At 41.0% G+C, this 13,667-nt stretch overlaps 2 protein-coding genes across 7 annotated transcripts in view; one reads left to right on the forward strand and one right to left on the reverse strand.

The window, feature by feature from the left end:
- The window catches only part of KRIT1 (KRIT1 ankyrin repeat containing), a 34,469-nt gene extending 22,050 nt beyond the window's left edge, over positions 1-12,419 (reverse strand). The window contains exons 1-5 of one of the 5 annotated variants that reach the window (XM_080663664.1): positions 12,371-12,419; positions 4,178-4,281; positions 2,959-3,118; positions 1,621-1,713; positions 642-771 (exon numbers count right to left, since the gene is read on the reverse strand). In XM_080663664.1, coding sequence (XP_080519790.1) covers positions 642-771; positions 1,621-1,713; positions 2,959-3,118; positions 4,178-4,279 — 485 coding nt within the window. In that variant the 5' untranslated portion in view covers positions 4,280-4,281; positions 12,371-12,419. Of the gene's footprint in view, positions 1-641; positions 772-1,620; positions 1,714-2,958; positions 3,119-4,177; positions 4,282-4,698; positions 4,795-11,825; positions 12,313-12,370 lie in introns of those variants that run through there. The other 4 variants (XM_080663661.1, XM_080663662.1, XM_080663663.1 and 1 more) reach the window with 4 other exon arrangements.
- ANKIB1 (ankyrin repeat and IBR domain containing 1) overlaps positions 12,332-13,667 on the forward strand; it is a 121,627-nt gene continuing 120,291 nt past the window's right edge. For both annotated transcript variants that reach the window (XM_080663653.1, XM_080663654.1), the window contains exon 1: positions 12,332-12,864. The gene's annotated coding sequence lies outside the window, so the exon portion shown is untranslated. The remainder of the gene's footprint in view (positions 12,865-13,667) is intronic.

Consider the following 13,667-nt stretch of genomic DNA (forward strand, 5'->3'; position numbering starts at 1 on the left):
CAAAAAACAGAATAGTAGTTACCAGAGAGAAAAGGGGGGGGAGGGTGAATTGGTTAGGGGGTCAAATATATGATATGGGAAGGAAAATAGACTTTGGGTTATGAGCACACAATAGAGTATACAGATAATGAATTCTAATATTGTACACCTGAAATTATTTAATGTTATTAACCAATGTCATCTTAATAAATGTAATTTTTATAAAATTTACCATTTAATGGAACTGGAGAGCATTATGCTAAGCGAAATAAGCCAGTCAGAGAAAGATAAATATCACATGATCCCACTCATTTGTGGAATATAATGAACAACATAAACTAACAAAAATAGAACCAGAGTCATAGAAGCATCAAATAGACTGTCCAACCTATGAGGGAAGGCAGGGGTTAGGGGGAAAGAGATCAAACAAAGGACTTGTATGCATGCATATGAGCATAACCAATGGACATAGATGGAGGGGGGGTGGTGAAGGCATGTGCTGGGGGTTGGGGGCGGCCAGGGAGACGTCAATGGGGGAAATAGGAGATGTGTGTAATACATTAAACAATAAAGAATTTAAAGTGTTGGTATCTATCAGAGCTAATTTCTATTATCAACATGTATTTGATTTATTAAAAAATATTTTTAATGGCAGTTCTTACTTATCCAAGGCTATTAACATCCTTGCTGTAAGAGTAGCAAAGTGAGTGCTGGATTCACTACAGACTCGCATAATATCTTGTAAGCAGTAAAAAATTGGGCATCCTGGAGTATACGTATATTTAGTATTATCTGGAAAAGAAAAATGAAGAATTATGCCATCATATAAAAGGTTTACAACGGCATATTTCTTATTTAAAAGAATATAATATGTTTATAAAAATTGTTAATTATAACAAAATATTTTAGATTTCTTTTTAAAAAAATATATTTTTATTGATTTCAGAGAGGAAGGGAGAGGCAGAAAGAGATTCAAACATTGAAACTGGCTAGAGCTATTTTATATTTCAAATTAGAAGACCTGGAGTCAAGTGATGGGCAGCTCTGTGACCTTATCCACTTGGGTGAATACAGCATTTATAATCTTGGAGAATTAAAGAAATTATTTCCTCTTTCTCTTTCTCAACAATATTATAAAACTGATTAATAAGATTTCCAAAATAATTTAAAATACTGAACTTTTTCCCCCTAAGTATGGCTGGGAAAAACATTATGTTCAGTCTAGAAGCCTGAATATTACTTTTAAATCAAAACATCTTTGTTTAGCCCTACCTGGTTTGGCTCAGTGAAATGAGCATCAGCCTGTGGACTGATGGGTCCTGGGTTCGATTCCGGTCAAGGGCACATGCCCACGTTGCAGGCTCGATCCCCAGTAGGGGGCGTCCAGGAGGCAGACGATCAATGATTCTCTCTCATCATTGATGTTTCTAGTTCTCTCTCCCTCTCCCTTCCTCTCTGAATCAATAAAAACATATATTTTAAAAAATATATTTAAGTAACAAATTTCTCCATCTTACATTAATTACAACATGTATTTTATATAACAGTATTATGTAGTAACTATGAATGCAAATTCCTAAATAGATTTTAACTTAGCATGTAAGGTACAAAAAGATTCATAAGATAAATCTTGAACTTTACCTTTGACAACTGATGGAACAATAAACAATGCTGCTTCTCTGCCCATCTTCTCCCCATCCAAAGGAAATTTCTTCAGTAGTACTACTCGTTTTCCTAATCATTTTTTGAAAAGTCAGTAAAGATAAAAAATAATGGGCTTTTATATTTTATAAATTACTCTGAGAAATAAAATTACTTCAAAAATGCAGTAAGAATGGTCCATTTTTATAATATGCCCTAATAAAAACTGATAATTCTGATAATGTTCATTTTGTGGACAATCAACCAGTAGACTCATGGTCCTGGTCTTGATTCAATAGAAGAGAAGTTTCCTATGCCTGGCAAGAAAAATTGTCCTGCTAAGGACTGTCAGAGCAGCTCAACAGTAAGGCATCCTGCAGGCTCAAAAGGCATATAACTCCTCACTTGGCGGGGATGCAGATGGTAAGAATTTTACTACAGTCTAGGCTAGTTAAAGAGGGTAGTGTATAAGTTGCAAAATCTTAAATGTTTAGCTTTTCTTCACTTAATCTTCAACCTCCGCCCTCAATTTCAGATTTTTATTAAAATACTAGAGGCCTGGTGCACAAATTTGTGCACGGGTGGGGTCTGGCCACCCACCCCAATGGGGGCCCATCAGGCCAGACCAGCAGGGGAGAGAGGCTGTGGGAGGTTGGCTGGCCGGCCATGCCCTCGATTGCGGTGGGGGAGGCAGATTGGGGGTGGGGCCGATTGGCTGCTGCAGTGAGCGTCATCGCCACCAGTCGTTCCAGTTGTTCTGGTTGTTCCGCCATTCTGGTCACTAGGCTTTTATATATATAGATGATTGGGCTACAAACTATTGTTTTGAATTGTAACCACCATTCTTAGTTTATTGTCCTGATGTGGCAGCAAGGGAGACAAATAATAATCTACAAGTCTAGTACTCTAAAACCTCTCATCTTTCCAGTTCAAAGATACCTAAGAAACTATGTTGCTAGCAAAAATAGTTTGTATTTTCTTTTAGTTTCATGGCACCCCTCTCCCCTTGGTTGTTCTCTCTAAATCATTAAAAAAAAATTAAAGTCAGGTTACTTTTTCTTTACTCAGGTTACATCTTCAAGGGGCTTAGCTGTACATTTAAAAATTTTTCTGAGTCTCTTTAAAGTTTTTTAAATGAAAAGGAGCATAACAAGAAATTGATTTTAATATATTTTTTAAATGTCTTTCTCCACAAGCATTTAAAGCAACTGTACTAAAGAAAGAGCAGCGGGGAGGGATATATGTAATACTTTCAATAATAAAGATTAAAATTAAATAAAAAAAGAAAGAGCATAAGAAAAAGAGAAAGAAACAAACAAGTTTTGTTTTTTTTTTTACCTCTGATACCCTGGTTTGCAGGAGAAATTGGTTTGGTAGTTTCTACTACATAATCCAATATGCCTTGTGTTATTTCACTGTTGCCTTGAAGTTTAGTTTCCAACAAAACTTTCTTCCTCTTTTTTTTCTGCCCTTCAATGGGAACTTCATGCAATAAAATCTTAAATAAGAAAAATAATAAGAGAAAGTTTAAATCAAATTTATTTACCCTAGAATATAAGCCAGCTGCATATTAGACACCAGTTGTATATTAGAATAATCTGGGAAGCTTTTTAAATAGTATCGATACCCAACTTCATCTCAGACCTATTAAATGAAAATGTTTAGGAAGTGGGGTCCTGGTACTGGAAGTTTTCAAGTTCCCCAGGTGATTCAACAGTGCAGCCAGGATTGACAACCAGTATACCAGAGCACTGCTAAAGCAGCAGCCCCCTGAGAACCCCTGAAATATTCTAATAGGTTTCAGATAACTAACCCTAAATAGTAATTTAAGCAAAATGCTACAAAAAGTAGCTGGAGTTAGGTGAGATTAGAAGTACTTTATGATGTTTGGAATCTGCTGCATAGAAAAGATAACAATTCTATTTTGGGTCCCCCCACCGCCCCCTGCCGCAATCACATCTACATGTAAAACAGGGTGTGGCAAAAGTAGGTTTACAGTTGTGAGTGCGCAAAACAGTTTATTCTTGTATTATTATTTATTAATTATTGTATCATTTTCCATACAAACAACTGTAAATCTACTTCTACTCCACCCTGTATAATTGAAGACTACAGAAAAGTAACTTAATCTCCTAAAACTTAACTAAAGGTAAAAAGATATTTTTTAGTGAACTATTAAAAACAGTTCCTTGGGAGAATAACGAAGAACAATGTGTAGACTATAATTTTGAATAAGCTGACTTTAAAATTTTTTTCTTTAATTTTGAGAGCCATTTCATAAATTGTACTAAAAACCAAATCTATAAATTATCTGGAAAACTCAAACAAGTACCTTTTAATATCTAATAACTTATATGTATCAATGAATAGAAAAATGGTCAAAAATATACAGCAGAAAAAAAGACAGTGATGGGCAGAGATCTAGGGTTGTCAATTTTAGCTTGTCAACATCTAGGCTGTCAACAAGAATTTACAGGGTATAAGATTACATGTAAATGAAAATAATAGAGAATGACATTCAATAGTAGCAAATCAAATGTTAGCAGATTGTTCTCACTTCATATGACTTAGCTTTGTATTCCCGGGAATTTAGACTGGCAGTATTCTTTGGACGAATAACAGCAACATATGCATCTTCTATGTTTTCTGGATTCCCCATTGCTTTATAAAACAAACAAAGAAATATCTTGAAAGATTACATTAAAGGACACATAATCACTTTGTAACACTTCTAGATAAGATGTTGATTTTTCTATCTTAGAATATATATATTACCTAAAAGGCAAGCCAGAAATGACTGATTATATCTTATCATTAAACTATTCAAAACATTAGCTTGTAATTTAAGACTTTCTTGTAATCCTTTTTCCCTTTTCTGTTAAAGGTAAAAAAACAAAACAAAAAACACACAACACAACATACTTTCAGAAGTCCATAGTTTCAGAAGGCTTAATTGCATAAAAATCTGCCTTTTATATTTAAAAAAGTGATATAGCCCTAACCAGTTTGACTCAGTGGATAGTGTGTCGGCCTGTGGACTCAAGGGTCCCGGGTTCGATTCCAGTCAAGGGCATGTACCTTGGTTGTGGGCACATCCCCAGTAGGGGGTGTGCAGGAAGCAGCTGGTTGATGTTTCTCTCTCATCAATGTTTCTGGCTCTCTGTCCCTCTCCCTTCCTCTCTGTAAAAAAATCAATAAAATATATTAAAAAAATAAATAAATAAAAAATTAAAAAGTGATACAATTATAAAAATGTCTTGTAAATACTAATACTGACGTGAAATACTGATTCAGAATATTAAATACTTATTTTCCATAAATTACACAAAGTTCATGTTATTTGGTTAATAGTTTGGAAGCTGTAACTAGGTAGCTGCTGCCATTGACATTTTTTTTCCCCAGAATCTTTAGAGAGAACTTTGATATGTAACATTTGAATGAGTTAAGGTATCCTATCAAATAAAAGAATATGCAAATCAACCATCACTTCGCTACACCCACAAGCCACGCCCACCAGCAAATCAGGAGCAAGTATGCAAATTAACTTCAACCAAGATGGCTGCAGCCACAGAGCGAGCAGGAGGCTTGGGTTTCCCCGGCAATGAAGGAAGCCAAGCTTTCCACACACCCTGGCAGGCCCAGGCCTCCACTCAAGGCTACAAAGTTTCAATTACAGAAGATAAATAAATCCCAACAAAAATGGTTTCGGCCATGGAGTGAGCAGGAGGCTTGGCTCCGTTTCAGGCTACAAAGTTTCAATTATAGAAGATAAATAAATCCCAGATACCAGGGCCTCTGCTTGGGTTTCTGGGGGGCGTGGCCGGCCTGCAAACCACCATAGGCCCCTCGCTCAGGCTGCCCCACGTCCCAAGGGAACCCCCACCCTGATCTGGGACACCCTTCAGGGCAAACCAGCTGGCCCCCACCTGTGCACCAGGCCTCTATCCTATCTAATAAAAGAGTAATATACAAATTGACTGTCACTCCAACACACAAGATGGCTGCCCCTATGTGGTAAAGATCCTGCCCCCATGTGGACACAAATGGCCGCCACAAGATGGCCAGCAGAGGAGGGCAGTTGGGAGGGACCAGGCCTGCAAGGGAGGACAGTTGGGGGCAATCAAGCCTGCAGGGGAGGGCAGTTAGGGGTGACCAGGCTGGCAGAGGAGGGAAGTTGGGGGCGACCAGGCCTGCAGGGAAGGGCAGTTGGGGGGACCCAGGCCTGCAGGGGAGAGCAGTTGGGGGGGGTCTAGGCCTGCAGGGGAGGGCAGTTAGGGGCAAACAGGCTGGCAGGGGAGCAGTTAGGCATCAATCAGGCTGGCAGGGGAGTGGTTAGGGGGTGATCAGGCTGGCAGGCAGAAGCGGTTAGGGGTAATCAGGAAGGCAGGCAGGCAAGCAGTTGGGAGCCAGCAGTCCTGGATTGTGAGAAGGATGTCCCAGATTGGAGAGGGTGCAGGCTGGGCTGAGGGACACACACATCCCTGTGCACAAATTTCGTGCACCGGGCCTCTAGCCGTTCATAATTTCCTTTGGAGGTGCCTGCCACAGTCAAAAACATTTGGTTAGTTGACAAAAGCTTTCTGACAATATGTACTAGTAAAAATATTTTCTACCTCCAGAAATACAAATTTTTTCTTCCCAATATGTATTATATATACACACATATATATACATACATACATCTGTAGACTTTTTTCCCCAGACTAATTTTAAATCTCCATTGAGCAATTTCCAATGAGTAACTGAATTTCAAGCACCCTCTTGGTTGTTTAATAGTTCTATGTTTTTAAGTGCTATTATTAAATGTTTTCATGGCTAGACTAAAATGCATCTCTTTGTATTGAATATATTATGTTTATATTTTTAAATAAGCTTTCCTCATTTACATGCCAGCAAATTTCTTTTAAAAAAATTGATTTTTAGAGAGAGGAAGGGAGATAAAAAGGGAGGGAAGGAGAGAGGGAGAGAGGGAGGGAAGGAGGGAGAGGGACAGAAGGAGGGGGTAGGGGGAGGGAGAGAGAGAGAGAAAAACATCGGGGATCCAACCCAAAATCTGGGTATGTGTCCTGACCAGAAACCAAATGCCCCAACTTTTTATGTATGATGCTCTAACCCAGTGGTCGGCAAACTCATTATTCAACAGAGCCAAGTATCAACAGTACAACGATTGAAATTTCTTTTGAGAGCCAAATTTTTTAAACTTAAACTTCTTCTAACGCCACTTCTTCAAAATAGACTCGCCCAGGCCGTGGTATTTTGTGCAAGAGCCACACTCAAGGGGCCAAAGAGCCGCATGTGGCTCACGAGCCGCATTTGCCGACCACGGCTCTAACCAATTGAGCCACACACACTGGCCAGGGTAGCAAATTTCTAAGAGAACATCAAACAACAAGTTTCCAGGTCATATTGAGATGAAAGTTCTTCAATTTTTTTCAAGTCTATTCAGCATTAAAATGATCTCTCTGTTCATATTTAATGAGTTCTTTATTGCTCCTACTGTCATAGAGAGAAAGAAAAAGATAATTTTCAATAAAAGTTTTAAAGTATCATTTGAAAGGAGATAGAGGAATTTTTATTCTGTTTCCTCAAATGAAATTAATAAAGTCATTTTGGAACCTATATAAAAGAATTAAAAAGCCCAATAATTTGAAATTTTCCTTAAAAATAAATTCTTTTAAAATCCAGTTGCTTTTGTCATTTTAAGTAAACATTAGCCTAAGATTAAAACAACCATTAAAATTATTGCACATCCCTAGCAGGTTTGGCTCAATAGATAGAGTGTTGGCCTGCGGACTGAAGGGTCCTGGGTTCGATTCTGGTCAAGGGCACATGACCAGGTTGTGGGTTCAATCCCCAGTGGGGGGGCATGCAGGAGGCAACCAATCAATGATTCTCTCTCATCACTGATGTTTCTATCTCTCTCTCCCTCTCCCTTCCTTTTTGAAATCAATAAAAATGTATCTTAAAAAAAACAAACATTGACTGTTTAAAAAATTATTGCACAAAAATTTAATATTATTCAAGTAATTAAATAATCTTAACGTTTATCCTATACAATAAAAGTCTAATATGCTAAGTGTCTGGTCATCTGGTCATCATTCAAACAATCAAAGCTTAATATGCTAATGATATGCTAAGGCTGTTCAACCGTTCGCTATGACATGCGCTGACCACCAGGGGACATACAGTTGACCAGTCCACCAGTTCCTATGATGTGCACTGACCACCAGGGGACAGATGCTCCGACTGCTGGGGTCTGGCCAATTGGGACTGAGCGCTGAGCTAGATGAGCCGGACATACCCTGGAGCCCTCCCACGGTCCCTCCCCAGCGGGCCAACCTCCCGCGTCCCTCCCTGGCCTGTGCCCTCTCCCAATCTGGGACCCCTCAGGGGATGTTGGAGAGATTGTTTCGGCCCTGTCCCGCAGGCCAGGCCAAGGGACCCCCCTGGTGCACGAATTCGTGCACTGGGCCTCTAATTTTATTTTAGGTTATAAAAATTTTCACTTATTTAGCCCTAGCTGGTCTGGGCTCAGTGGACAGAGTTTCAGCCTATCTCTCTCCCTCTCCCTTCCTCTCTGAAATCAATAAAAATATATTAAATTTTTTTTCACTTGTTTAGATGCAGATACTTCACCAGAGAAACTACAATAAAACATTAAGATTGCAATATTCATTTTGAAGACATATCATTCATTCTCACTCTATATCGCATAGGATTTTTTTCAGTTCATTTTTCCATAAGATCGTTCTTAAAACCCCACTTCATGTAACAGAGCTTCATATACTATTGAAATAAAAGTCCTTTTTCTTCTCAGAATTTCTATTTAGCAATTACTTTTCACCTCACATTAACAATGACCAAGATAATAGATACTCAAATTATATGTATGGATGCCTCCTTAAAGACTACAAGCTCCCAAAGAAAGACATTGTATTGTGTATATAAAATGTATATGGCACAATTACAGAAACCATTTGTGTGTTTTATTTCTATTAAGCACCTAAAAGAGAAAAGTAATTTTTAGTTTTCTAAACACTATTTAAATATAATTTTTTATTGATTTCAGGGAGGAAGGGAGGGAGAGAGAGAGATAGAAACATCAATGATGAGAGAGAATCATTGATCAGCTGCCTCCTGCACGCCCCCTACTAAGAATCGAGCTAGCAACCTGGGGATGTGCCCTTGAATGGAATCGAACCTGGGACCCTTCAGTCCGCACGCAGCCCCTCTATCCACTGAGCCAAACTGGCTAAGGCTAAACACTATTTAAAGCAAATAAATTCTTGTGCTGGTCAACTCATATTAGAAAAAATATATATCTATAAGCAAAATGCTTTATCAATGCTCATCACTTTTCTAAAAGATAAACAAATGTGATATAATAAAAGACATTACCATTAGGGTTATATAGTATTTTGTTTTTACATCATTTAATGTTAACATAACCCTAAAAGATTCTAAAAATTGATTTTTAAGAAATAATCATACTTGACTATTCTTAATATACATATTTCCAGTGACATGAAAAAAAGGAAACAAAGGCTCAAGTTAGGAAAAGAATAAAAGCTACTAATATATGAAGGCAAAACTGCTAAGGCAGAAACAAATGTGAGGGGACTGGGAGATTAACTTGAGTTAAAAATAACTAAGCTGTAACTCAAGTTTGCAATATGCTTAGACTGAGTTTTAAATAAGGGTTCAAGTTACTAAGGATAGGAAATATGTGGCATTTTGTTATATGCTTCGTTCTATTCAGGAAAATGCTTAGACATAAATGATGATATGCTGCCTATACAATGAGGCCTCACAAATATGCAGAAGTGGTTCTCAATTGGAAAACCACCTATTAACATCCTCCCATAATATCCACTAATGGGAAAGGACATGCATGTCTCTTAGTTCAAAGAGCTGCCACGCAAAGAAGTACCTAATTGAAATCATTTGAAAATCTATAGGGGCCTGGCCGGTGTGGCTCATTGATGAGCCTGGACCTATGAACCAGGTCATGGTTTTATTCCCGGTCAGGGCACATGCCCGGGTTGTGGGCTCCATCTCCAATGTGGGGCGTGCAGGGGGCAGCCAATCAATCATTCTCTCTCATCACTGATGTTTCTGTCTTTCCCTCTCCCTCTCCCTTTCTCTCTGAAATCAAGAAAATTGTATTTAAAAAAATACATAGGGGCCTTTCTAGTGGTCACTATGGCTGGGGGAAGGGAGGTGTACAAATGGCCATTTAGTCCCCAATAGGCAGGTTTGTTAACATCTTTCTACTATGCTAGACAGTCCTATTTAACAAAACGCCAATGTCTTTAATAAGAAACATCTGCTAAATAGAGAACAGAAGTGCAAACTTAAAAAGACTTTTGCAATGAAGAATCAGTATGTGAATATAGGGATCATAAATTTAGTATTGGAAGTTGAAGTCAACAGGATGATTTATTTACCAGTTTGCAAACTACATGCTAATAGAAATTACCAATAATCAGAAAATATATCTTCATAAATACCTCCCCATCCCTCCCTCCCCCAAAAGCACATTATCTTAGGAATCTGTAAGATGTTCCTGAGACCAAAAAGAAAGATCTCCCTTCCTCCATCCTTAAGCAATGTTTCTCAACCTTTAAAAACCCATGTCAAGCCCTAGCTGGTGTGGCTCAGTTGGTTGGAGAATTGTCCAATACACTGGAAGGTGGCAGGCTGGATTCCCGCTCAGGGCACATGCCCAGGGGCCATAAGGAAGGCAGTCAATTGATGTTTCTCACATCCATGTTTTTTTCTCTCTCTCTCCAATCAATAAAAAAAATACCATCTGATGAGGATTACAAAAACAAAAACAACAAAATCCATACCACCTTTAAATAACTAAAGCAACCCACAAACCTTACTGTCCATAATTGAAAATAACTAATAAAATGCATTTTATTTTTATCCCTACCAGCCAAAATAACTTTTATCAAGTTGCCTTTAAGTTTTTATTGCTTTCATTTTTCTAAATATAATTTAATATACTTTTAAAATAATATAATAGTTAACACCTATAATGCTTATTTTGTGCTAGACATTGTGCTAAGTGCCTTCCATAAATTAACTCATTTTATCCCCACCCCCCAAAATCTGATGATGTAGGGATTATTTTTATCCCCATTTTACAAATGAAAAAAACAAGTAGAGTGGCTAAGTTACTTGCCCCTTCCCCATTCTCCTGAAACAAATCCACTATTTTAAAGCACTATAATATTAAAGAGAAGAGATGGAAACTAAATATCAGGAATTCCCCTACAGGGAATTTTGACCATAAAAACCTCATTCTTAAAATTGGTTAATGGCAATAAAAAGAGAGGAAGTAATAATAAAGCAGAATAGAAAATACCCACTAGTGCTTCTTCTACTCAGCTTGATTTCTCCTTGTCCGTTCAACCAATTCGTCACTTATCAATCAATAAACCTCAATGATAATTTTAGAATTCTTTAAGTGGCATTCTACTCTTCAATTTAAGATATTTAATAATCTTCAAATAGCTTTTGAAGGCAACTGTACTAAATTTGGCTAACAGAGAAGGAACTAAGTGAAATTGGGAACCAAGTGAATTCCTACAGTGAACAGAAAGTACATTTAATGAGCTTATTTCGGGAAAGCATGATACCTAGCATATCTAAATATGCTATATATTAGTTGTTACTGTGGTTCTATAACCCAATCATAAGGGGGGAAACATGGGGTTAAGGGAAAAAGAAGATCATGGAATAAATTGTTTTATATTGCTATGAAAACATTTTTGAGTTTTTGACATTTCCTCCAAATAAGATGAGGACAGCAAAACCGTGAAGAGACTAGATGAAAGGAGAAACTGTGAAGATGCATAAATTCTCCAAGAGTGAGATGAGAATGGAAGTGAGATGAGAATGGAAGTGAGATAGAGTTGGGCCAGTTAGATCAGCCTGCTGGTGAAGCTAAAAGCAACGTGGAGAAAAAGCAAACAAAGAAAGCCAAAAACCTTTTTAAAAAGATGGAGAGAGGTGTAGCGAGGAGAGCCAAGCTGGAATGGCGTGCTGTGAATAGGTTTCCCAGAAATGACAACGAGCAATACTTTGCCTGGGTGCGACATTACCACATTACCGGGAAAGGATGTGCACGCCTCTTTGCTCAAAGAGCTGCCACCCAAAAAGTGGCTTTGGCGACTTGGAAGAAATAAATTCCTTGCCTGGAGAAACCAGATGTGGAGAGAGTCCAGCCTCCCACCTCTGTTTTCTCGCTGGAGTCTGGATCTTGCAGCTCCACGTCTCACCCGTGCGGGCGGCCGAGCATCTCCCAGGCCGCTACATTCGCTTCACTAGGTGGGACACTCACCTGGAGGCGGGGGACCGTCCCCGCTGTCTCATTCCTCCTTCCCTTCCCTTTCCTAGCGGCCGGGCCCAACTTCCTGTCACAGGAAAACCCTCGGTCGCCCCCCGAAGTTGCCGGATGTGTCCGGCCGCGCTCCCTACCCCGCTCCTCTAGAGCTCGGAGGTCTGGGACTTGGAGAACCTCTAGCTCACGGGCTCTTCATTGTCCTTCCCTCCCTTCGCACTTCAACACCATAAACCCCTCACCCTTTCCCGAACTAGGGGTTTCCAGGTATTCTTAGGCCTTAGCTTTCCATCCCGCTGCTACCGGGGCGAGGGAATCGCTTCCGGGTTCACACCCGTGACAGCCTCGGGGGTGGCGGCGGAAGAGCTTCCGGGTCGGCAACCGAGCTGCGGCCGTTACCTGCTGCTTCACGCTGGGGCTGCGGGCTGTGTGGGGCTGGTGGCGGGAGGCTCGGGCGTCGGCAGTGGGTGCGCCAGCAGCTGAGCTAGGGGCGGGTACGGGAGGAGGACTGGGGCTGTGTGCGCGCGCGCCGGGCTGGAGCAGGAGCCGGACTTGACCGCAAGGCGGAGGCGAGAGCCACCGCCCCCTCTTCCCCTCCCGCGAGAAAGGCGGCGCGGCGGCCGGCGAGGGATGGGGGGCGCCTGCTGACGGAGCCTCTCCGCGGACGCCTCGGCTCACGCAGAGTTCCCGCGGGTCTCCAGCGCGCACCCTTGGCCCCAGCAGCCTCCGCCCGGCGGGCGCACCCGGGCGGGCGAGTAGGGGGCGCCCGTCCGGGTGGGTGGGGCGGGGAGGGTAACTGAGGTCACGGACTCCGCGGGAGAGGCTGGGGCGGCCGCGGCGGTTGCGGAGCTGCGGGGTCCTTCCGACCCTCACCCTCAGCCTGGGAAATAACCGTAAGTCTCCGCTTCGCGGTACGGGTCTGTTTGAGGCTAACTCAACCCATTTTGGGCTCCTGGTTCCGCGCTGCCTAGTTCACGCCCTCCCCGGCTTCCTACGAGCGCGCCTCCTTGCTCTCGTGGAGGATGGCCCGTGTGTCGCCGTTCCTGTCTGCCCGCCGGGGCTTTTCTCCCAGAGAATTCGCGAGCCTCCGAGTCTCCGCGGCGCGTCCCATCCTCCCCATTCTGGATGCCTCTCCTTGTCACTGTCCTCAAAGGATCTGTGTCCTCCCTCCTTTCCTTTCTGTACCCCAGTCTTCGTAGCCTCCCCCGCCCATTCTTTGAGATGTGGAAAGCGAAGGGATCTCGAGGGCTAGAGTCTCGAGCGGGTGGATGGAAGTGCTCTGCAGGGGTGTGATGGGTGGGGATAGGTGCAGGTGGCTCGTGTGAATTTTATTTTTGGAGCTTTTTGCCACCAAAACAAAAGAATGGGCCTCTTTCCTGGACCTTCATTCCTCTCTCTTCCTAAAAGCTGTTTTCTCTACGTTGCTGTTTTGAGTCTCAGGAAATTGGAACTAGAGTTGTAATTAAGCATCTCCTGAGGAGGTTTTGAGAATTAGTCTCACGAGCTCGATCCACACGGAATGGAATATTGAACAACCTTGTATTGAAATAAAGACCCATTCCATCAGGGCTTTAATAGTAAATCTGATTATTGAATGTGAAAACGAAAGTCTGATGTTTCAAATGTGTTTTGGAATTGAGTTCTTAATTTACAAAGTGTGTGTATGATGTAAAAATCTATTGGAAGGTTTTGTTTC

This window comes from Plecotus auritus, assembly GCF_963455305.1.
Source record: "Plecotus auritus genome assembly, chromosome: 4".
In the NCBI taxonomy this organism is placed as follows: Eukaryota; Metazoa; Chordata; class Mammalia; order Chiroptera; family Vespertilionidae; genus Plecotus; species Plecotus auritus.